A 26,258-nucleotide genomic window follows, 5' to 3' on the forward strand; every position below is an offset into this window, starting at 1 on the left:
CCTTCTCGGTAGTGGCACCCGCCCTGTGGAACGCCCTCCCACCAGATGTCAAAGAGAACAACAACTACCAGACTTTTAGAAGACATCTGAAGGCAGCCCTGCTTAGGGAAGCTTTTAATGTTTGATGCATTACAGTATTTTAATATTTTGTTGGAAGCTGCCCTGAATTCATGTAATGCAGTTTCCTTTGCCATCAAAGCTCGCTTCAAGCATGAATAGTAAATAGTAAGTACATGATTGAGACAGTAGTACAAGGATGCAAGGCTGGCACCACCACACATGCCCCTCTGTGGCTGGTTCCATAGCCTTCCAACTTGTGGTAGATGACTGAAGCCTTTTGTGCATCTAGAGGCCCCAATATGGGAAGTGGAAGCAGCTGAGCACATGTTCTCTGACAGTGAGGGACCACCACATTCTTCACCAGCGCACACAAGGCCTCTGGAAGGGCTTCTTAATGTCACATAACTGAAGCATTACATAGGAACATTGTGTCCCATTGCTGCCACTGCTTTTAGAACCAAACTGGCTGTATGTGCACCATACACTTAAAGCACACCCACTCACAGAATCCTGGGAACTGTAGGTTGTTAAGGATGCCGGGAATTTTAGCTCTGTGAGGGGTAAAATATGGTTCCTGGGATTCTTTGGGGAAAGCCATGTGCTTTAAGTGTGTGCTGTGTACACAGCCTAAAAGGGAGGGAGAATTTGCTGCTGTTGCTTTCCCTAGGAAGCTCCTTACCCCATTTCTCAACATTTGTCCTCCTTAGCACTACAATGTCCCGATTTCCATGGTAAAAAGTTCATTTTGAAAGCTCATTCAGCTCAGCTCTATATTTCAACATGTACAGGATCCTATCTGAATTTCAACATAGCCTTTTCATGTGGGTAATTTAATATGACCTGATGAAGTGAGTGTTTGAAACTTCATTGATGATTAGTGTTGGAGCCTGGACCACTGGAGAATCCTTCAGTGAATGCTTTCTTAGATTCACCTGTCACACACCAATGTGGAAGTCATTAGACCAAAAAGTACCAACAAAGGAGCTTCTGTGTGCACGTGTATAACATTGAGGCCAACATAGATTAAGATCATGAAATTAATTACTGCGATGCGATCTAAATACTGAAACTTGACATGAACCAGTTTTGATTCACCTTACGAAATCCATAGAACCATGACCACTAAAAAGGAGGAACAGATTAAAGCAAAATTGATTTTTTAGAATGATAGTAACTGTAGTTCTAATCTCAGGACCATAATCCAGAGAAAGATTAAATCAATCAAGTTTATGTCTGTTTTACACACTTACTGATTTCAATACCAACCTCACTGCAGTGTGCCAACCTCACTGCTGCAGTGCCCCCTCATGGTAAAGGGCAGCAACTCACCTGCCAGGAGGTCAGGCTGCCCACCATGCTGTGTCCACTGCTGCCTGAAGCTATGCATGAATGATTTTAACTCTCCTCATAAGGATGCATTTTCATCACTGAAAATCATTATTGTCCTTCTCCACACTTTTTTCAGTCATGCTATAACTTTTTATGGTGGAAGTAATCCGAACTGCATGATATTGGTGGCTACATCATTATAACAACATTATCTTCTTGCATTGCAATGAGCCAACCGTTTCAAGGAACTCCAAAATAACTTTATTGAGTTTCATTAGCAAAAGTTGTACATTCCTAAACAAAACTTTATCAGTCGTGTGAAGGCTGTTCTATCATTTGCACGCTCTCTTATCTGCTGAAAAGATAACTGTGGGCGAACGTTCTGCTGTAGGATCACTGAGTGGTTTGGCTACAAACCTGAGTAGCTTCACAGAAAAGAGACAAATGTCTGTTCTTGCAGACCACCCATCACTGACAACCGTATTATAAAAGGGTAAAAAGAAATACTAGATCACAAAGCTGTGCTGATGTATGAGCCTCTCTATTGCCTTAAATATAGTTCACATTGTATGCAGCTGACCAGACCTTACTACTGCTCCTTTTCCCACTCCAGCAACCTCCTGCATTGTGGCAGGCAAGTGGAAAAGCCAAGGATCATTGCCAGCCTCCTAAACACTTCTGTGATAGAACAAAGAATATTGGCCTTCCTGTGACTGTTTCTAACCTGGTCAGAAGGTGGATTTCAATATAAGTTATGCACAATAAATGTCTTTAGGAATAGTACACAAGTTTCCTTTCGAAACAAAATCTGATCCAGCTTTCTGTTATTCTTAGAAAATTTGTTAAAATATCACATAGATCAAAATACATTATTTATTAGAATCAATAAAGTAAGTGCTTTATCATTTAATGAAACACCATCTCTCTTTACATCTTTATTACAGAAAGTATAAACAGATTTTTCCAGGATTTGTTATTTTAGAAATTCTTTTAAATTTCATAAAATAGAACCTATTGAATAATGAGGGCCAAAGTATTGAAATTTATTTACTCACCTGATGGGTTGCTGCCTCCTCCGTACCCGTGTTAGAATCACCTATGAGTAACACAGGGCCTGGCTTATCAGAAGCCTGTTGTGGTGTCAGAGTATTGGTACAACTTCCGATTGGAAAAAGGATCTGACTTTTCCGAGAGCCTGACGTCAGTGAAACCTCATGGCAATAAGACTGGAGAAATGCCCGGACTCCATCAATCCCCACAAACTGTGAAACTGGTGCACCACTGAAATTCAAACTTGCATTATCAGACAGCTGAGAATTTTTCCACCTGCGAAGTTTCAGTGCCAGTAACACAAGGAGGAAGGCGAGGAACAAGCAGGAGACAAAAGCCACTGCAGTCACCAAGTAGAAGGTGAGATCTGACTGTGGCTCTTCAGATACTGGGACGCTGCTCAGATCAGTCAGCATGTCAGGGATGCTGTCAGCCAAGACCACAGTGACAGTGACTGAAGCTGACATTGGAGGCTGCCCATTGTCCTTGACTAAAACCACCAGGCTTTGCTTGAGGGCATCTTTCTCCAGAAAGAAGCGGGCTGTTCTGATCTCTCCCGTGTGGAGCCCCAGAGTGAAGAGCCCTGGCTCGGTGGCCTTGATCAGCTGGTAGGAGAGCCAGGCATTCTGGCCAGAGTCCGCATCCACGGCCACCACCTTAGTGACCAGGTAGCCTGGCTCAGAGGAGCGAGGGGCCAGCTCTATCCCTGTGGAGCCATCAGTGGGAGGGGAAGGGTAAAGGATTTGGGGAGCATTGTCATTCTGGTCCAGGATGAAGAGAGTCACTGAGACGTTGGAGCTGAGTGGTGGAGAACCTCCGTCCTGAGCCCTTACATGGAACTTAATCTCCCGAAACTCTTCATAGTCAAAGGTTCTCAAGGCATAGCCAACCCCTGTTTCCGAATTAATGGAAAGGTAGGAAGAGAGTGAGGAATCAAACATTTGACTTTCAATGATGGAATAGGTTGTTTTTGAATTTTCCCCCCAGTCTGGATCCTCTGTTTTCAGAGAAAATATAGTGTCCCCTCTCTGGTTGTTCTCTACAAGGTAAAAAGTGTATTCTGGTTGCATAAAGTATGGAGCGTTGTCATTCTTGTCTAAAACCTGAAGGAGGATTAAGGTGGTTGATGAAAGAGGTGGCATCCCTTGATCTGAGGCTGTGATGGTGATGTTGTAGGCTGCTACTTGCTCCCTGTCCAGCGGTCTAGCAATGACCATAGTGTAATAGTTAGCATTTGCTTTTGTTAATTGGAAAGGGATATTACTAGGAATAGAGCATATGACTTTCCCATTCTCTCCTGAATCTTCATCGTGCACGTTTATCAAGGCAATGGCAGTTCCTGCTTGAGAATCCTCAGGAACTGAATTGGCAAGTGACCTGACAGTTATTTCAGGTGCGTTGTCATTAACATCACTTACAAAAATCACAGCTTTTGATATATTAAATAGTCCTCCCCCATCAATGGCCTGAATCTCTATTTCATACAATGTAGATTCTTCATAATCCAGCTTCCCCACAAGAATAATTTCACCTGTCTCTGAGTTTATGTGGAAGTTCCGAGAAGCTGTGTCAGATATTTTTCTGAAGGAGTATGTTATTTCTCTGTTGATTCCTTCATCCAGATCAGTGGCTTTTACTGTGACTACTGTATAGCCTGTGGGCACATTTTCTGCAATGGTCACTTTGTATACAGGTTGGCTAAAGATGGGTGCATTGTCATTTGCATCAAGGACAATAATATGGATTTGGGTTGTGCCAGATTTGGGTGGATCCCCCCCATCAAAGGCAGTGAGAATAAGATCATGCACATTTTGTTCTTCTCGGTCCAATGATGTTTCCAATACAATCTCTGCATATATTGCACTATCCAATCCAGTTTGCACATCCAGAGAAAAGTGTTTGTTTGCACTGAGTTTATAATTCTGGACAGAATTCATCCCTAAATCTGGATCCTGGGCATCATCCAGGCGGAATCGTGTCCCACCTTCAGTCATCTCACTGATTTTTATCTGGAGTTGAGCTGATTTGAAGCTTGGCGCATTGTCGTTGACATCCATTATTTCTACTTCAATTGTATAAATCTTCATTGCATCTTCTATAATAACTTCACAATTAAAGAGACATCTTTGTATCTGAGGACAGGTCTGCTCTCTGTCCAGTCTTTCCTTAATGTATAAATGGCCATTCTTATTGTTTAAAGCAAAATATTCCATCTTACCTCTGCAAACAAAGCTGACTCCATAATGTGAGAAATCCTTTATATCCAGTCTAAGATCCTTTGCAATATTCCCCACAAAGGAACCTTTTGGCATTTCCTCGGGAACTGAATAATGAATCTGTTCAGCAGCAGTCTCACATGCGATGCAAAAAAATATGATGGAAATGAAAGCTGTGTCCTTGTAGAACCCAAGACAGAAATGTCTTGCAATAGCCATTTCCAGATGCTATCTTCTTACTTTCAGTCCCTTAAACCTGGATGCTCTGAATCTATTGTTTGCCAATATTTTAGGAAAAATAAAATAAAACAGCAAATCCAATGGATCTAGATCTTCCTAGCTCTTCTTTGTTTCTGTTCCCTTGCTTTCTTTTTCTAGGTGGAGCAGTAGGACTGAGATGGCAGCATCTCTCAGCGCATTTCTCTGCCTGATTAGGGAGCAGCGACACCCAGAGTCTCAACCAAAAACTGCACCAGCATGTTACAAGAATTTTTCAGATGGGGTGTATGCCTTTTGTACTTTCATTCTGATATAGGAATATCTATCATTCCAAGCAAATGATCCTCCTGGGAGAAGCTCCAAAGTAAAACAACTCAGAGGATCTTGCTTTATTTACAATAACAGTGCAGAAATTGTCCAGCATGTTCCTATTGCAATGCATTTAGGTACATGCTCATATATGTTAGTGATGTTGGTTGAGGTTTACAAATTATAATTGTCTTCTTCTCTCCCCCCACTCCATAGCAAGCAATGGACATGGGGCGGTCAGGTGTATGACCCAAACATTTCAGTTATTGTTTCAAAAAAATTATGGATTATGCTGCAACAAACTGTAGCTTTTTATGTAGGTTTGCTGTGTCCTAGGTATTTTGCATCATGTTTCGTATTATGGCAGGATTATTTTTTGGATGATTCTCACGTAGCCAAACATCTCACATACACTTTTAATGATCAGTGTGCTAATGAATTTCCTAAATATAATGAAGTCCCACTCGTATAGCTGTTATCCAGGTAACAGGATTACAGTTCCACGCAGTTATTCTGGGAGCGCAGCAATCTTATGTGTATTCCATATGTTCTAAAAAAATATTCAGCGTCAAAATTTCTGTTATATGTAACACCGAGACATACATTAAAGGTGAAATTAAAAAAAAAAACCTGAATGAAATCTGGTACTGTATTGGATAGCTTATTGCATATGTTGTTGTTATTTGCTGGTGTATTGAATCTGAGTTTGTTTTAGCATTGTGTAAAATGGTTGGAAATGGCTATTGAGTGTGGTGATCCCAGTGTGAACAAGGAAAACAATGCCCTATAGCCTCTCCATAGCGCTTCCACTTCTTTGCTCCCCTGCAGGTATGCAGTGTGGCTTAGGATCAGCATTAATCTTTTAAACTTACCTCATATAGAAGACTTGTCTTTCTTGATAGTTTTCATTGCCCTTTTCTATACTTCTTTTGAGTTATGCTATATTCTTTTTAAGTATGATCAGGAACAGCGCAATATTCTCGAAGCATGGTTGGACCTTTATAACAGCTTTTGCATTATGTTCTTGCTCTGTTCTGATTTCTGATTGACAACTGCAGTGCACTTACCTGACCATTTCAAGTGGCAATTCATAATGATTCCAAAAGGTCTTTATTGATAACTGGTAACTAATACAATGCCAGCGCCCCTCACACAACACATTTTTTATTTGTACCTGTGATATAGTTCTATATTCCAATGTAGCTCAAAGGTGCCATCTAGAGTGCCTGGAATTTCACACCACCACAGTGAACCCTAAATAGACAGCAATTCCCTGTTTCAGTTTTGAATATACATCCTTAAGTTGGTTCATTTCTCCAACTGGCCAGAACTAGCTGATTCTCTCTCTCTCTCTCTCTAGCTCACTTTTTAATTGTTTTTATTAAAGATTATTAAAGATTATCTTGGGCTACAAAAGTGCATACATTGTCTTTATTTTCAGATCATAAAGTCCTTTCTGCAGATCAGTTATATTCTGATATGCAAGTTCAGGGTTGTTAAGACGGTGGACCAAGCTTATAAGTAAATTTCTGATTGGCCACAGATACCACAGAACTGATCTCATGTTTTGACTAAGCAACAATTCATCTCCACCAAAGATCCTTTGCAATATTCCCCACAAAGGAACCTTTTGCCATTTCCTTGGGAACTGAATAATGAAACTGTTCAGTAGCAGTCTCACATACGATGCAAAAATTATATATGATGAAAATGAAAACGGCATTTCCATGTGCTCTGGCACTCGTCACAGTGTCCTGTTGCGCCAGAAGCAGTTTAGACATGCTGGCCACATGATCTAGAAAGCTGTCAGAGGACAAACACCGGCTGCCTTGGCCTGAAGTAAGATGAGCGCTGCACCCCATATTCGCCTTTGACTAGACTTAACTGTCCAGGGGTCTTTTACCTTTACCTTTCTTTTCCACTTTAACCAACCTCCTCTCCACCCATTTTTCAATATTGGACGCAGTGAAATGGCTATTACTGCACCCTAACATTATGGCACACAGCTTGTGAAGCCAATCACTATTGCAAACATGTGTGTTGGTACCATGACACACTGGTCTTTTCATTACTGATCACAGTCCCATTAGGAGATGTTTTCCAATCCAAGTTACTTAAAAGTAGTGTCTTCTGGAACAGGAGGGTCTTTCCTTATGTTTGTAAAGCCACCCCTCATCATTGATCCCAGGGGGAGTTACAACAAAATAAAGACATGAGCCAAGCAGGTCAAATACCATAAAACATAAAACACAATTCAAAACATTCAGAACATACACAATAACTCTAAAAAATGGACCCTTACATTGCAGGTGATACCCTAACAGCTACTGGCCACAGTACCAACCTCTCTCCAAAAGCCTGAGCAAAGAGGTTTGTCCTTAAGTGGCACAGAAAGCGCAATAAGATAAGGGGCAAAAGTGAAGTTCTCAAATAAAGAAGGTTTTTTCCTGCATGCTCCTCCCTCCACTTCATTAGATAGGCGAACAATGAGAATGCACACACAGAGAGACACCAAACTGGACAGTTTCATACAGAATCAGATATTCCTTCCTTGAATTGGGGTCAGAAATGTACAGACACTCAGCATCAGTTCTTCAGGACCAGTGCTGTTTGGACAAGACTGGCTGTACCATTCAGCAATCTGGGAGGTGCATACTGTGCTTAGCTGTATCTTCTGAGCCATCTACAGGGATAGCTCCATGCAGAGTTCATTACTGTATAGTAATCCGTTCAGGGGATTACCTGAGCCTGGGTCATAGTAGCAGAACAACTGTAGCTGAAGAACCTGTCAAAGCAGGTAATAGGCATTCTTCGCCAGATATGTCACTTCAGACTCCAGTGACAATGTAGAATTCAACAACAGCCCCAGGCTACAATGTGGTTCCTTTAAAGACAATTGTTACCTCTTCCAGAACAGGTCATCAACCTAGTCCTCAGATCTGGAAACTGCCAACCTACAATGCCTGCATCTTGTCAGAATTTAGCTTCAACTTAATGGCCCATATCCAGCTCAATACTACCTGCAGACAGTGATTCAGGACCTGAACAGCTTCTCTTGCTTCTGATGATATGCAAAAATGGACCTAAGTGTCATCTAAGTGTTGGTGACACTGCCCTCCAAATCCCCTGATGGCTTCTTACAACCTGAGGCTTCTTACAACCATCTTATAGAAATTATGCAGATAAGATTACTTTGATGCAATACGTGATCTGGCTTTGCTATTCCCAACAATAACAAATTTTATGCTCAGAGGAATCATTAAAACACTACCTAAATAAAATGCAATATTGATTTAAATTAATAAAGTAGTTGCTTCATCTGTTAAAAAAAGTAAATGACACCAAAATTTGTTGCAAAAAAAATAAGCTTTGTTATTTAAGAAACTTAATTAAATTACATAAAATGAAACCTATTGAATAAGGAAAAATAAAAGAACTGACATTCTGAACTTTAAAATAAAGTACTGAAATTCATGTACTCACTTGACAGGTTGCTGCCTGCTCCTCAACAGTGTTAGAATCACCCATGAGTAATATAGGATCTGGTTTATCAGGAGCCTGTTGTGGTGTCAGAGTATTGGTACAGCTTCCGATTGGGAAAAAAATCTGGCTTTTCCGAGAGCCTGAAGTCAGTGAAACCTCATGGCAATAAGACTGAAGAAATGCCCGGACTCCATCAATCCCCACAAACTGGGAGATGGGAGCACCATCAAAATGCACACTTCCATTGTCACACAGCTGAGAATTTTTCCACCTGCGAAGTTTCAGTGCCAGTAACACAAGGAGGAAGGCGAGAAACAAGCAGGAGACAAAAGCCACTGCAGTCACCAAGTAGAAGGTGAGATCTGACTGTGGGTCTTCAGATACTGGGACACTGCTCAGATCAGTCAGCATGTCAGGGATGCTGTCAGCCAAGACCACAGTGACAGTGACTGAAGCTGACATTGGAGGCTGCCCATTGTCCTTGACTAAAACCACCAGGCTTTGCTTGAGGGCATCTTTCTCCAGAAAGAAGCGGGCCGTCCTGATCTCTCCCGTGTGGAGCCCCAGAGTGAAGAGCCCTGGCTCGGTGGCCTTGATCAGCTGGTAGGAGAGCCAGGCATTCTGGCCAGAGTCCGCATCCACAGCCACCACCTTAGTGACCAGGTAGCCTGGCTCTGAGGAGCGAGGGGCCAGCTCTATCCCCGTGGAGCCGTCGGTGGGAGGGGAGGGGTAAAGGATTTGGGGAGCGTTGTCATTCTGGTCCAGAATGAAGAGAGTCACTGAGACGTTGGAGCTGAGTGGTGGAGAACCTCCATCCTGGGCCTTGACCAGGAACTTGATCTCTTGGATCTCTTCATAATCAAAGGAGATCAAGGCATAAACTACCCCAGTTTCAGAGTTAATAGAAAGGTAGGATGAAAGAGTAGAATCACCAACACTTTGATCAATGATTGAAAATGTGATTGTAGCATTTTCCATGCAGTCAGGATCACTTGCTTTCATGTGGTAAACAGATGCTCCTCTGATGTTATTCTCAGTTACATAAGAAGTATATTGTATGTTATTGAAGATTGGGGCATTGTCATTTACATCTGAAATTTCTACAAAGAACACCGTAGTGGTTGATAATGGTGGGTTCCCTTTGTCTGTAGCCATGATAGTTATACTATAATTTGATGTTTCTTCTCTGTCAAGAACTCTGTCAGTCATCAAATGGTAATAGTTATCAAAGGATTTCTCTAAGTAGAAAGGAAGAGTTTTAGGAACTGAGCACAAGATTTCTCCATTCTCACCCTTATCTCTGTCTTGTATGTTTAGTAGAGCAACCACAGTTCCTGGAGAGCTTCCTTCACTGATTGAACTGAAGAAGGTAGTGATAGTTATCTTGGGGATATTGTCATTAACGTCAATAAGGATGATCAACACTTTAGCCCTGTCGGAGAGACCTCCATTGTCCTTTGCTTGAACTTCCATTTCATGTAATGCATCTTCTTCATAGTCCAACTTCCCTGTTGTTGATATCTCCCCACTTCTAGAATTTATTTGAAAGAGTTGTGATGCTGTCTCCTTTATTTTTAGAAATGAGTAAATCACCTCAGAATTTGTTTCTTCATCGGCATCTGTAGCATTTACAGTAAGCAGCAGAGAGCCTACGGAAACACTTTCCAAAACACTCACTTTATAGAGAGGTTGGTTGAAAATGGGTGCGTTATCATTTGCATCAAGAACTGTTACATAGATCTGCAGAGTGCCAGACCTCACAGGACGCCCACCATCAGTGGCCGTTAGGATGAGTGAGTAAAATGCTTCCGCTTCTCTGTCCAAAGATTTCTCTAGCACCAGTTCAGGAAATTTGTCCTTATCAGATCTGCTCTGTAGTTTCAGGGAGAAATACCTGCTGCTGCTCAGATGGTAGTTCTGAAGGGAATAATCTCCAATGTCAGAATCTTGAGCTTCTTGCAAGGCAATACGAGTCCCTACAATGGCCGTTTCACTTATTTTAAGATCTAAGCGTTCCTGGGTGAAAGTTGGAGCATTGTCATTTATATCTGTGATTTCAATTTCTACAGTGAACAGTTTCATTTTATCCTCAACAAGGCCCTCAAGGCTTAAAACACACTTCTCTTCCCACCTGCATATTTCTTCTCTGTCTATCCTTTCGGAGACATATAACTGGCCATTCTTAGAATTCAAAGTAAAATATTGAAGCATACCTTCAGAGATGATGCGAACTCTGTTGTCTGACAATTTCTTGGAGCCCAGTCCCAGGTCCTCTGCTATATTCCCAACGAAAGAGCCTTTCGGGACTTCCTCAGGAACTGAGTAGTGGAGCTGCCCATAATTTGTCTGCCAAATGGCAATAAAAGCAAACCAGAAGGAGCCACTGTCTTGTCGGAGTCTCAGCGCAGCTGCCATTTCAAAGAACTACCTTTGGAGCATCTACCTATTTCTCTTTCTAGTGTCTAAGGATCTTGTAGCAAAGAACCAGAAAATCCTTTTGTTAATCTGTACTGTTTCACTGAGAGAGAGGACGTGTGCCAATTTAGCTGCCTTTCTAGCAATGTGGAAGAACTTACCCTGCATCTTTCGTTTCAGTTTGCTTTCTCATTGGTAAACAGCGGCGCCCAGAGTCTCAACCAAAAACTGCAATGGCTAAAGTCACACAAAAGGCAAAGACAGCCTAGTTGACATGATGACACAGTTTACTTCCTGCATGTGTGGATAACTATCTATAAACAAAGCATAAACAAACCAAGTATAGAAACAAAGCGTATTAAAAAGTATAAAGCAGAAAAGTCTTTAATAAACCTGTAACTTCTATTCTATGAGAAATAGTTGATTTTTACAAAATACCTATTTCACAGAATTCTTTGTTTTCAAAATTAGTAAGTAAATGTATCCTTTGTCTTTATTTGGAGAAATAATATTACCAACGCATATTTAATGTATTTAATGAGATTTTCTTTGCTTTGTTTCTTTGCTTTGCTCCAGTAAAGTATCACTGTAGCTAACAGAACATTAAGGCTGCAATCCTACACAAACTTACCTGGGAATAAATCACATTGAAAATGTACTTGTGAGTAACCATATATAGGATTGTACTGTAAATTAAAGTAACATTCCAAATATCACCATTTCATTGTGTATAACTTATAACATTATTTCAGCAAAATCAGGCAGCCTTCCTGATCATTTCATTCCTGATCTATTCACTTTTGTTTAGACATTATAGAAGCCATATATATTTATTTATATATATTTCATTTCTTACCACAAATAACTTCTAGAAATTAGAAATATATCTGATTTTATTGCCATCTTGTCTTTAAAACCTCTACCCAATTAGACTAAAGGACTTGAATTTAAAAGATAATAAGCATTTTGCTTCCATATCTGGAATGAGCATACCAGGAGGACAACAAAATGAAGATTGAACTAGGGACACAATTTCGGCCACAATTTCACTAAAAGAGTTTATATGCAGCATGGTTAACTACTTAACTGACAGCCACCCTTACAGCCTGCAACTGTAGGAGCTGGGAAAGAATTTTCTGCTACCTACCTTGGTCAGACAACTTTCCCTGACTCTGGTCATAGAAGCCAACTCCTACAGGCTTTTGGCCCCCACAATAAAATATAATAATAAATAATAATAATAATAATAATAATAATAATAATACCCCCACCCATCTGGCTGGGTTTCTCCAGCCACTCTGGGGGAAATGTTTGATGTGACTGGACCCCCACAAAGTTGATGGGCATTCCCATTCAAATGGTGTGTGTGCTCTGCATCATGTTATTGATTATGCGGGGCAGGGCCTACCTGGACCCTCACAGTATTTTATTCAAGTTGGCACCCCTGACCTTGATCAACTGAAAAGGTTTGCTGTTTCTTGCCTATGCTCATTCAAGGTGTGCTGGGAAGATCTGCCTGTAAGGTTTTGTTTTTTTTATGGGTGTGTGAATGAGCCCAAACATTGTCCAAGAGTGCCACTCATCTGAGGTCCCCACAAGTCACTGGAAGGCTGGGTTAGATAAGCAATTTTTAATGCTTTGGGTATTTTTGATTTCCACCTTCACTGAATTTGCTGGTCATATCTAATTATCTAGATCAGGGGTTGTCAACCTGGTCCCTTCCGCCCGCTAGTGGGCGTTTCAGGATTCTAGGTGGGCCATAGGGTGTTCTATGGCACAAGTTGAATCCTCCTTCCATTGAGCACTGGTGGGCTGTAAGGAAAGTTTACCATCAAGAAAGATGCATTAGTGGGTGGTAGGTATAAAAAGGTTGACTATCCCTGGTCTAGATGCTTAAGAAAATGACTTGCTTAATTTGGAACAAATACACACTCAATAGTGCAGAGTTGACAAAAATAACTCCCTTCAAGGCTGATCAGGAAACGAGAGTCAAAAGATTCCCACTTCACCTGCAAACAGCTAACATTGTACTGCCTGAGATACTGTGGGTTTCTCCAGGGTTTCTTCGGAGAGGAGACTTTCCAAGCTTTTCTGGAGATTATATGGATTGAACTTGAGATCTTTTGCACACAAAGCATATGCTGGGCTACAGTCTTTTAGTTTATTTCAGTTTAAATCCAAATACCTTGGTTTTATTAAGTTATGCATCAGAAGCAATTATCTGATTATGTCATTTCCTTCTTACTAGCTACTTATAGTTAAACTCATGTTTACCATGTTAACCTTACAGTTAAAATATTGCTTTGTTGTGTAACAGAAATAATATTCATCCTTACTAACCATATGGTTGTGAGCATTTAAAGCACTGCCTTTAAAATATGGTTCTATGTCTCATTCAGACATTCAAAGAAGTAGAAATGCTGGTGTACCTCCATCCACATTTATTAGATAATGCTGATTCCTCCATCCTTTTTTTAAATTAAAACATCACAGGAATCATGAATGAAATGTCTAGAACACAGGGTGTAGGAACAGATGTTACTGCACACATGCTAGAGCCTGTTTTACATGTTCAGTCATGGTAATGATTGTGGTGAACAGAGATTCCTTCATATCCACCAGAGCTGTATCTGAGAAATGCCATCCAGAGGAGCTGCTAAGTAGCAATGGAGCTTATTCATCTGCAATTTACAAGAATCTTCAATGATCTAGTGTGACTTATTCCCAAAACATTTCATAAAAAAATGACTTGAGTGATGGATTGCTTATAGGACTGGAAGTTCCTGTGGCCCCATCCAGACCCTTTTGCTGGAATGAATTTTCACTATTGCAACTTAATGTTATTTGCAGCTTGATATTATCGGAGAGGTGTTCCTCCTCTATGTTCAACTCTTGTTGCCCACCACAGCATCAACCCAGAAGGGGTAGTAAATTGGGTTCAGGTGGCAATAAGTACTTCCTTAAAAGAAGAGAAGATCCCAGCAGCCTTGAAGGAGGCACCTCTGATACCACTCCTTAAAAATATGTGGATGATTCCCCCCCGCCCCGCAATTGGCCAGTTGCTAATCCCCCTTTCTTGGGCAAGTGGCTTTACTAGACAGTGGCTTCTCAACCTCAGACATGCCTGGATGAAATGGATTATTTGGATCTATTTCAGTCTGAATTCTGTCATGGTTTGGGGGCACTTTGGTCACCCCCACAGAAAACATGTGCATGGAGTGCAGTCCTGTTGGTACTCCTGGATCTCTCAAATTTGATGAATCAATTATAATATACTTCTGAATCATCTTCTGGTTTGGGGGCATTGTGTCCCCTTGGTTCTGTTCTTGTCTGGCAGGTTAATTCCAAAAAGTTATACTGTAGTACTTCTGTTTCACTCCACAACATTTATCCTATTGAGTAATATGTACCCAGCTGTAGGAGGAAATTGTCTGGAGATGATAATGAGGCATCATCACTATGCTAATGACACCCAGCTCTATTTCTCCTCTTTGTTTAAGAACACAGTGAATGTTCTTAAAAGGTGCTTGGTATAGTAATGTGTTGGATATGGGCTAGTAAACCAAAGCTCAGTCCAGACAAGATAGATGTTCTGTAGGAAGGCAATGAAGTTGATTAGTGATTCAGTGTTCATCCTATTTTGTATAAAGTTGCTTTCCCCCAAAAAATATCAACTTTTCATTCTCTCTGCATTAGGATGGGAAAACAACTGGTGGGACTGGGATGAGAGTGAGAATACTGACACCATTTCATTCATGTGTAGAAAAAAAATATAGAATATAGAATATAAATAAAGGAAAACTTCCATGCCTCTGACATTATGAACAGCACTACTTATTTTGCTGTTACAAAATGATAGTAATAGAGGTCCATAACATGGAAATAACACCATCCACAAACCTTGATACCAATAAAACTTAACAATGGCAAAATAAAATAAAATTCACTAAATATATTGATGCAAGATGTCTGCCAATGGAACCCCATGTGCAGCTGCAATGTAGCTGAGGTTCAATTTTTGCTATAAGCAAGGTTTATATTGCCATCCCACAAATGCTGACCCACTGCCTGTGCACACCCATCCACAATCTGTAGCATACTGCAACAAAAAAGTAATTTTAATATTCATCCTGCCCTGCTACTAGGGATGCTCCCTGTGGTTGGACTGCTCTTCTGTCAGATGATCATTATGATAGGCAGAAATGGGGCAATGAAGTGCCTGGGCACGTCAGTTTAGTCCAACATGGAGTTAAATATTTAAAAGCTTGGAACTTTTAAAACCCTCGATTAAGATACAGGCAGTGGAACTAGTCTTCTTTTACTTTCCCGAAAAAGCATGTGATAGAGTAGAATGTGAGGTACATCTACAATCATGAAAAAATGAACTTTAGTGTTGCAGATACACAAAAGCTCAACTGCATTTTAAGAGGGTCTTATTAGAGAGTCCATAGGGGTTTTTTTCAATAGCCAGAGCACATACCAAATTGACAATTTCACCAACCATCTTGCTGACCACATATGAAGTTGTTGCTTTATTCTTGAGCCCCTACTCCGGTGCTTCCCATATTCAGTCCACCACTTGCCCCTACAACTGATTCAGCTATCTATCCCCTTACCTAAAATTCTCTAGGCATCTCCCACCTTGAATACTGCTATGTTTTACTCTCTGGCTTGGACTTTGAAGCAGATGAAGACCTCCCTGTTTCTTCTTATTATTTAAATACTGTTATGAGTTTGGAGGGAGGGGAAGGCTGTATGTCTTGCCCCCCCTTCTAATTCATGGATCCAGCATGGATTCAATTCCTGGAATAGCTAGGCTAACTTCCTGATGAGATAATGGCCCTCTAAGTATGGACCTTTAAGGTAACAAAGAAAGTGTCTCTGTGCCGCATGACAAAGGGTGGGCTTTCCTCCCTCAACAAACCGGTAGTTAGAAGGATAAAGGCCAGAATGGAGAGTTTAGTTATGTGAGCTGGAAGGTAGAAGAGAGTCTACAGGCTGGGAAGCTGGGATACAGAGTTACACCTGATTTCTGGTTGAATCCAAAGTTTGGCTATGGTGGAAGCAAAACCCCTCCCTCATAGGCTCAGGTTGCATATATGTGTAAATAAACAATATATCATAAAGACACCACAGTCTCCACTGTCCCTCATTCCAAAAGGTAAGCACCTGGAATCCATGGAATATTACATTGCTTGGAGATTGGGGTGGCAACAATCCACTTTTATTTAAACCCAAACATTAAACAAAGGAGAGGTTTCTTAAGAAGTGAGTTAAACTTAGATTAAATGAGAAACAGCAAATTACAGTGTGAATTAAGTCAAAAAGGGCAAAATTATCTTCAAGATGATCAAGATTTTTAAATGTTTCAGTTCTTACAGTGATTCTTACAGAACCACTTGTTCAGTTGCAGTGAAGTTATTCTTGAACATCAAATAAAAGGTAAAAATAATTCAACTAGATAAATATTATATTGACATACGGTTTTATCAAACCTTTTCAAAGTGTAGTGAAAGCAAAACATACCTGTTCGCAGCTCTGCCCTTCCTTATTGATATTTGAAGCATTTGCAGTAAACAGAGGTCCAGAGATTTGAGAAGCCTGATGTCCTGTCAGTGTGTTTGTACAGCTTTCAATGGGGAAAAAAATCTGACTTTTCCGAGAGCCCGAAGTCAGTGAAAACTCATGGCAATAAGTCTGAAGAAATGCCCGTACTCCATCAATGCCTACGAACTGTGAAACAGGAACCCCATTTAAATTTACACTTCCAGTGTCACACAACTGAGAATGTCTCCACTTGCGAAGCCTTAGTACCAATAATACAAGGAGGAAAGTGAAGAACAAGCAGGAGACAAAAGCCACTGCAGTCACCAGGTAGAAAGTGAGGTCAGACTCAAGACTGATAGGAGCTGAGATGGTGCCCAGATCGGTCAGCATGTCAGGGATATTGTCAGCCAAAACCACAGTGACAGTGACTGAAGCCGACATTGGAGGCTGCCCATTGTCCTTGACTAAAACCACCAGGCTTTGCTTGAGGGCATCTTTCTCCAGAAAGAAGCGGGCCGTCCTGATCTCTCCCGTGTGGAGCCCCAGAGTGAAGAGCCCTGGCTCGGTGGCCTTGATCAGCTGGTAGGAGAGCCAGGCATTCTGGCCAGAGTCCGCATCCACGGCCACCACCTTAGTGACCAGGTAGCCTGGCTCTGAGGAGCGAGGGGCCAGCTCTATCCCCGTGGAGCCATCAGTGGGAGGAGAGGGGTACAGGATTTGGGGAGAATTGTCATTCTGGTCCAGGATGAAGAGAGTCACTGAGACGTTGGAGCTGAGTGGTGGAGAACCTCCATCCTGAGCCTTGACCAGGAACTTGATCTCTTGGATCTCTTCATAATCAAAGGACCGTAGGGCATAGATTACTCCAGTCTCAGAGTTTATAGAAAGGCAGGAGGAGAAGTAGGAATAACTCATCTCACCTTCAGTGATTGAATAAGTAATTTTGCCATTCATCTCCCAGTCAGGATCAGTTGCTTTTAGTGTTAAAAGAGAGGATCCAGCTGAAGTATTTTCTGTAATTGAAGTAATATAGGACTTCTTTTTAAAGGTGGGTGGATTGTCATTTTTATCTAATATTTTCAGCTGAATAGTGGTGGTTGTGGAGAGAGGAGGATTTCCTTTATCTGTTGCAATAACTGTAAGATTGTAATTAGATACATCTTCTCGGTCCAGGGTTCCGCTAGTCACTAAACTGTAATAATTATCAAATGTTTTCTCTAAATGAAATGGCGGGTTGCCAAAGATGGAGCATGTAACCAGCCCATTGTCTTCTGAATCCCTGTCTATTACTTTTAACAGTGCAATTATAGTTCCTTCTGGGCAGTCTTCACTCACAGCATTAGTAAGAGATGTGACTGCAATTTCTGGTGCATTATCATTTACATCGGTAATAGCCAACAAAATATTTGCTCGACCTGATAACCCTCTTCCATCACGAGCTTGAACCTCCATTTCATACAAAGCACATTCTTCAAAATCTATCTCCTGCCTCACCCTTACTTCTCCAGTTCTCGGATCCAAATGGAAGCTGTTTGAAGCCTTTTCTGATACCTGCCTGAATGCATATGTTATCTCTGAATTAATGCCTTCATCCAGATCAGTAGCATTGACTGTTACAAGCAGGGAATTAACAGGAATGTTTTCTGCAGTGGTCACTTTGTAAACAGATTCTGAAAAAACTGGTGCATTGTCATTTGCATCTTCAACGGAAACTTTGATGTGTGCAGTTCCGGATTTGACAGGATTCCCCCCATCACTGGCTGTAAGGATTAAGTCATGGAAAGCTTCTACTTCTCGATCCATAGACTTTTCCAGTACTAACTCAGCATATTTGGCTCCACTTGCTGTCATTTGCACATCAAGAAAGAAGTGTCTGTTAGGGTTGATTTGATAGCTCTGTAAAGAGTTCACTCCTAAGTCTGGGTCCTGTGCATCTGGAAGAAGAAATCGAGATCCCACAGCAGTACTTTCTGGGATATTTAGCTGCAATGTCTCCACTTGGAATGCTGGTGCATTGTCATTGATATCTTCGATTTCAATTTCTACTGTATAGACTTTTAGCTGCTCCTGAATAAGAATCTCCAACTTCAAAATACAAGTTAACAGACGTCCACATATTTCTTCTCTATCTAGTCTTTCATTAATATATAAATGACCATTTTGGAAATTGAGGGCAAAATATTGTGTCCTACCTTCTGTAATAATCCGGACACCGCCAGGCAAGAGTTGCTTCATATCCAATCCCAGATCCTGTGAGATATCCCCAACAAAAGAACCTTCCTGCAGTTCCTCAGGAACTGAATAATGGATCTGTCCAGTAACTGCCTGAAAAACAGCTAGCAGCACAAGGCAGGATGACTGTCTCCTTCTATCCAAGAGTATACAAGCCATTTCAGCCTCTGCCAGGTCCTATCAGTCCACAAATAACAGGCACGAGTGTTTAAACTAGGCGCTCTTAATAGACTAATGTGCCTATTTAAGACTTCCTTTTATTTCCCATCAAACAAAATCGTCCTTTTTCTTTTAGGTCAGAGACTATAATAAACCTTTTGTGTTTTTGCATCTCGGTGGTCTAGCTGGTTCAATCCAGTTTCTCTCCTTATTGGTGAACAGTGACACCCAATGGATCAGTCAGTAAATGCAGTGTTTTAAAAAACTGCAAAGTAACATTTCATTCCTTTTTATTTAATAATAAGTATAAAAACAAACTTCCATTAACATACTGCACCCTGTCTAGAAAGCTCAATGGAGATTACACAGTGTACCTCCTCATCAACAGGATTGTGTCAAAAGTAATCAGTGACTATTGGTCTAACGAAAATTTCCATCTTAGATATATATTTAATCAACCTGATTCAGAGTACAATCACATGGTTTTTTTTGAAGTGTCTTCTCCCAATGTGGGAGTAGGGTTGCTGGAATGAGGGAGGGAAGCCATGTGTGTGATCGGAGATGTGGGCTCAGATTTTTTGCTACATAGCCTTGCCTACGCCTTCACTCAGAGGTAAACTGCTGGTGAATATTTAGTGTGTAGAGTGGACAGATCCTGAAGCTGAGGCTCCAATACTTTGGCCACCTCATGAGAAGAGAAGACTCCCTGGAAAAGACCCTGATGTTGGGAAAGATGGAGGGCGCAAGGAGAAGGGGACGACAGAGGACGATATGGTTGGATGGTGTTCTCGAAGCTACCAGCATGAGTCTGACCAAACTGCGGGAGGCAGTGGAAGACAGGAGTGCCTGGTGTACTGGGGTCCATGGGGTCATGAAGAGTCGGACACGACTAAACAACAACAACAACAACAACAACAACAACAACAACAACAAGGGTGGTAGAAGACAGCAGTCATTTAGTAGTGAGGGAAAAGCACTCTGCACCTGCTCAGACATGCTTTTCTTCCCATATTACAGGTTCAGGTCTGCTATTGAAGACAGATTCTTAGACTAAGTTCTGGAGAGTCCTTATACAAATTAAGTCAGGGAAGACAGAGGCAAGAATAGTTTGCCTTAGAAAGAAAGAGAGGGAGTTACTAGCGGAGGGAAAATGAAGAGTGGCCAGTGAGTTGTGCTGATATTGGACTAGTCCTTTATTATTATGCTTTGTTTCTCCTTCTTTGTAAAATGGGGCCTCTAGCCTCTTTGACAGTCCTGTTACTGAAGGAGGGCTTATAAAATTGACAATCAATTAAACATGCTGCATGTACTGTAGGTGTGCTATGTGTATTTGATGGTCATCAGTTATCTTATTTGGAACCACTTGCTTGCATACACTTTTAGTTTTTCCTTTTGTTTTGTAACACCTTTGAAACTAAATTTTGTTGGGCCACCTTTGCCCTCTGGGTCATTGTGCTTGACTAGCCCCATCCACTCATGCACAACAATGCGTTGAATACTATATTGTCTACAACTTTGTGGGGTCAGTTTCAGCTTCTGCAGCCTGAAGACATGGACAGGGTGCTTGCTGGGATACCCTCTCAATCCCTGCCCATCTTGGCTGTTGAAATTGAGCCTGGGGGTTGACTGGATGGATCCAAGCGGCAAAGGTCTTTATTTTTATTTTTGCATGAAGGAGTGGCACTTGCTGACTTAAAGAAGTTGGTGTGGCCACTACTGAAAAAGCCAGCCCTGGACAAATTGGCTTACAGCAACTATTACCAAGTCACAAGTAGCTTCATTCTGGGGAAGGTGATTGAAAGAGTTGTGGTGGAACAACTGCAACATTCCTGGATGAGAATGATTTTCTGGATCCATTCCAGTCTGGTTGATGCCTGGGTTCAGGACTGAATAAGCCTTGGTCTCTCTGACAGATGACAATCCTTGATTCTTTTGCTTGATATCTCAGCAGCTTTCAGTACCATTGATAAAGTGCACCACTGAAGACATCTTGGACCCTGCCCGCTCTCTGGTGTGTGCAGCAATGTGCAAATGTGACTTGAAATGTAGCTAGGAAAATCTACCTCGCTGTGTTTTAAGCTGCTAGTGTTTACATAGCCTTAGTGTACACCAACAGAAAGGCATGGCAAACAAGGGTGGTATAAAATTCACTAGCTCCCAGGGGATTAGTAATCTGCCCTTTCCTCCCTCAGTGTCCTTTCTACCCAAGCATAGGCATCTCATCTTAAGAATCATAGCCAGTGTGGTGTAGTGGTTAAGAGCGGTGGACTTGTAATCTGGTGAACTGGGTTCGCATTCCCACTCCTCCACATGCAGCTGCTGGGTGACCTTGGGCTAGTCACACTTCTCTGAAGTCTCTCAGCCCCACTCACCTCACAGAGTGTTTGTTGTGGGGGAGGAAGGGAAAGGAGAATGTTAGCCACTTTGAGACTCCTTAGGGTAGTGATAAAGCGGGATATCAAATCCAAACTCTTCTTCATAGTGGGAAAGAAACCATTTCTATATTGTGTTGCATTCCTGTCAAATGGCTAGTGGAGTGCAAGTAGATTCAGGTTTAGTGGTTAGTCTCAGCTTCAGGTTTTGGAGGACCCTTGGGCAGGACCTTCCTCAGTAAGCCATAATCACCAGGTGCTACTGCTTTCCCCCAAGCCGGAAAGGACAGGATATCCTTCTGGTCATTGCCTGGTCTGACCTGACCTAAGGTACAACCACCTACTAACTAAACCCAGCTCACTAATATATGGAAACTTCTGTTTTCAATTCTGGTGCCTCGATTGTGCTCCAGCAGAGTTTTTGTAATGACAGTAGAAAAGAAGTGTTCCAAAAGTGGGGAAGGCAAGAAGTTAAGGAAATGCCAGCAGAGAACTGAAACCAAGGATTGATCAGTTGTAGCCAGAGTTGTTGAATGTTAAGGAAAGTTACTTTGTTTGCAGCAGCAAATATTTCAGTTGTCTGCTCCATATATCTAAAACCATCTTTCACCAGAGATTTCAAGACAATTTAGAAAAATTAGAGCAAGTAGAACAATAATAAATACACTCAGCTCTTGCTTCCTCCAGCCGTGTTCAATGACCAGAGGGAGAGAAGTGGCAGCTGCACATTTTCCTCCCTCCTATCTCTGCTCATTGACTCAGAGAAAGCATCCGAACAAGCAAGGAGAAGCACCTGGAATTGGAGACCTCAGGGATTGCTCGTAGGCCCCTTGCTGTGGCCCGATAATGCCAGTTCCAATCCAGCTTGACTTAGGATAGTTCAAGCAGCTACTTGCCAAGAGCAACGAACCTCTCCCTGGTGATATAGATAAATCCAACCCAGTAACGAACCCAAATGACATCTGTTAAGGAAATACTTTAATAGGACCTCTTGTCTGCAAGTGTTTGTTCCTTTATGCCCATTTCTTTCCCATTACTTGCCATTAAAAAATTCAGCCATGGTCCCTAGACAGCAAAGAAAGTGCAAAGAAAGCGGGGGGGGGGGGAGAGCGAAATGCCACTCACTTTCTGAATTTATGAAGTGCAAATCAACTAATGTTTGGTGGGGTATTACTGAAAATACATGGCTAAACGCTTGTAAAATAAATACAAATCCACTTTGCACAATTCTTAGGTCAGTGCCCAATGAGCTCTGCAGACTGTATCACATTCAACTTGTTTCTGCTTTGTACATTGTAAAATGTGAGCAATCTTAATTTTAGAAAATGAAACTCACCTGCTCAGAGTTTTGTCGTACTGTATCAGTGCTTGGATCTTCCATAGTTAATAAAGGACCTAAGTTATCGGCAGCTGGATGAGATGAGAGAATATCTGTACAACTTCCAATTGGAAAAACAATTTTATTGTTTTGGGAGCAGGTAGTTAGTGAGCCGTCAGGGCAGTAAGACTGAAGAAAAGCCCGGACACCATCAATGCCCACAAACTGTGAAACAGGTACTCCATTGAAATTTCCAAATCCTGAGTCACACAATTGTGAGTTTCTCCACCTATAAAGTCTAAAAGCTAGTAACAAAAGCAGAAAGGTGAAGAACAAGCAGGAGACAGCAGCTACTGCAGTCACCAGGTACGAAGTGAGCTCACCATCAGATTGTGGGTCTTCAGATATTGAGATGCTGCTCAGGTCTGAGAGGACTGCAGGGATGGTGTCAGCCAGCACCACAGTCAGAGTGGCTGAAGCAGAGAGAGGTGGCTGCCCATTGTCCTTGACTAAAACTACCAGGCTTTGTTTTAGGGCATCTTTCTCCAGAAAGAAGCGGGCTGTCCTGATCTCTCCCGTGTGGAGCCCCAGAGTGAAGAGCCCTGGCTCGGTGGCCTTGATCAGCTGGTAGGAGAGCCAGGCATTCTGGCCAGAGTCTGCATCCACAGCCACCACCTTAGTGACCAGGTAGCCTGGCTCTGAGGAGCGAGGGGCCAGCTCTATCCCTGTGGAGCCATCAGTGGGAGGGGAGGGGTACAGGATTTGGGGAGCATTGTCATTCTGGTCCAGGATGAAGAGAGTCACTGAGACGTTGGAGCTGAGTGGTGGAGAACCTCCATCCTGAGCCTTGACAAGGAAATTAATCTCCCTGATCTCTTCATAATCAAAGGAGTGTAGGGCATAGATTGCTCCAGTTTCAGAGTTAATTGAGAGGTAGGTAGGAAGGAAGGTATTTCTGACTTCAGTCTCATGCTCTCTTATCTGAGAGTAAGTCCCATTGAGTTCATTGGAATTCACTTCTGAGTAGACTTTCTTAGCATTGGGCTGCACAATATCTCTTTCGATGATAGAGTAAATTATTCTGCCATTTTCCTCACAATCAGAGTCATGTGCCTTCAAAATAGTAATGAATTCACTTCTGTGGTTATTTTCCTCAAGATAAAAAGTGAATGCTGTATTTTTAAAGGTGGGTGGGTTGTCATTTTCATCTAATATTTCTAGTGGGAAGAAAGCAGTTGTTGAGAGAGAAGGAATCCCGTGGTCACTTGCTATTATTGTGATGTTATATTCTGAGACCCTCTCCCTGTCAAGGACACTTGCAATCTCCAAGTTGTAATAGTTATCAAATGCTTTCTTCAACAGAAACGGAAGTCCTGCTGGTATAGAACATGAGACCTCTCCATTTTCCCCATCATCTCTGTCATTTATATTTATAAGACCTAGTACAGTTCCTGGAGGAGAACTTTCTTCAACCTTGCTGAAAAGTGGTGTAATTGCAATCTCTGGTGGATTGTCATTCGCATCCATGACTCTTATGACTACTCTAGCCCGAGTAGACAAGCCAGCCCCATCTTGTGCTTGGACTTCCATTTCATGTGCTATCGATTCTTCAAAGTCAATATTCCCAATGACGGATATCTGCCCTGTTGCGGAATCCAAGTGGAATATTTTGGAAGCTTTGTCTGAAATTTTTCTGAATGAATACATTACCTTTGAGTTTATTCCCTCATCAAGGTCAGTTGCATTCAGAATTAACACGTGCGACCCTTTAAGCATGTTTTCCATAACGTCCGCTTCATACAGAGACTTACTGAAAATAGGAGCGTTGTCATTTACATCTGCAACAGCAACACGGATTTGCACCGTACCAGACCTGGCAGGTTCTCCTTTGTCAGCAGCAGTGAGAATTAGTTGGTGGACTTTTTGTTCTTCTCGATCTAACAGCTTTTCAAGGACTAGTTCTGCATATTTGATCCCATCAACTCCAGTTTGTACTTCCAAGGAAAAGTGTCTGTTGCTACTGAGATGGTAGCTCTGGAGAGAATTAGTCCCTAGATCTGGATCCTGAGCCCCTGGTAAAAGAAACCTTGCCCCAAGACCTAAGTTTTCAGCAATTGTTAATTCAAACTCCTCTACAGGGAAGCTGGGTGAGTTGTCATTAATATCAGTTATTTCAACTTTAGCCATAAAAAACTTCACTTTATCCTTCACAAGAATCTCAAAATTTAACAGACATTTTTCTACCTGGTGGCAAATCTGCTCCCTGTCAATTACTTCCTTGATAAACAAATGTCCATTTCTCAAATCAAGTGAAAAATATTGCTTCATACCTCTGGAAATTATCCTGGTGTCTCCACTTGATAACTCCTTTATGCTCAGTCCAAGATCCTTTGCAATATCTCCTACAAAAGAACCTTTCTCCATTTCCTCAGGAATCAAATAATGTATTTGCCCAGAAGCTACCTCCCAGACCATCACCAGCACAAAGCAAAGCACACTATTCTTTTGATAGCATAGAATCCTTCCAGCCATTTCCAGGTAGACTGTCAGATTGTTGTGCCCTTATTGTCCAGTTTGGACCTTACAAAGGTTCCAAAGGCTCCCTAGATATTTCCTCCTGCAAATCCAGACTTGCTGAACGCGGATGTGAGCTTTGTGTATTGTTTGCGGAATGAGAGCAGAACAGGGATTTGTAGTTCTTGGCTTATGAGCAAACAGCGACACTTAGAGGTTCAATGAATAATTACAACAGTTTTAGTCCTTCCTCGGTGTTTTGGGGGGGGGGGGAAGAGACTTCAAGCAAAACCCAATTAATTTTAGATAATAGTCTATTATTCCCAAGGAACATCAAATAGCAACTAGTCATGTGTACCAATTTGCTTTACAATTTTTAAGTCAACCTATGGAAAGATGCTGTTATGTTAATTGTTCTGATCTATCTCCCAATTTCATGCCTATGATGCTCAAGGTTTTCTTACATCTGATGAACTGGGCCAGAAAACTGTTGTTTCTTTCTGCAACAAGCTAAGATGACTAGCCCTCTGAATATGCTTCCCTATTGTTCCTATTTTTCATCAGTAATAATAATAATAATAATAATTTTATTATTTATACCCCACTGATCTAGATAGCTTGCCCCAGAGTGTTGAAAATAAACACTGAGCATGCAATAAATACATATATAATACTGGGAGAAAGCAAGTGAGAGGGGACAGATTTTGAACTATGTAAACAATCGTTTTAAATTTTCTATTTTCATTATCAGTTGTAGAAGGGGAGTATGCTTAGTAAAACAGTGAATTTTTAAGTGTTGTACAATGCATGACTGCAGTGACTACATTATTACATGAGCACTGCATTATTTATATACATTCATTCGAAATAAGATGGGTTTATGAAGCATTCTATATCCACCCACCATGCTGATGAAGAATTCTATGAAACGGTAGCCAATATCTGGAATTACTGTTCAGTATTGGACATCATAGGGACGTGGGTGGCGCTGTGGGTTAAACCACAGAGCCTAGGACTTGCCGATCAGAAGGTCGG

General features: G+C 41.5%; 1 protein-coding gene across 5 annotated transcripts in view; it reads right to left on the reverse strand.

Moving 5' to 3' along the window:
- Window positions 1-25,322, reverse strand: part of LOC128418020 (protocadherin gamma-A4-like) — a 299,406-nt gene extending 274,084 nt beyond the window's left edge. Inside the window, exons 1-2 of one of the 5 annotated variants that reach the window (XM_053397396.1) lie at window positions 8,667-11,367; window positions 5,868-6,437 (exon numbers count right to left, since the gene is read on the reverse strand). In XM_053397396.1, coding sequence (XP_053253371.1) covers window positions 6,348-6,437; window positions 8,667-11,081 — 2,505 coding nt within the window. In that variant the 5' untranslated portion in view covers window positions 11,082-11,367 and the 3' untranslated portion in view covers window positions 5,868-6,347. Of the gene's footprint in view, window positions 1-2,444; window positions 4,895-5,867; window positions 6,438-8,666; window positions 11,368-16,607; window positions 19,168-22,727 lie in introns of those variants that run through there. The other 4 variants (XM_053397355.1, XM_053397379.1, XM_053397378.1 and 1 more) reach the window with 4 other exon arrangements.
- Between the last annotated feature and the right edge of the window lie 936 nt (window positions 25,323-26,258).

This window comes from Podarcis raffonei, chromosome 7, assembly GCF_027172205.1.
Source record: "Podarcis raffonei isolate rPodRaf1 chromosome 7, rPodRaf1.pri, whole genome shotgun sequence".
Taxonomy (NCBI): domain Eukaryota; kingdom Metazoa; phylum Chordata; class Lepidosauria; order Squamata; family Lacertidae; genus Podarcis; species Podarcis raffonei.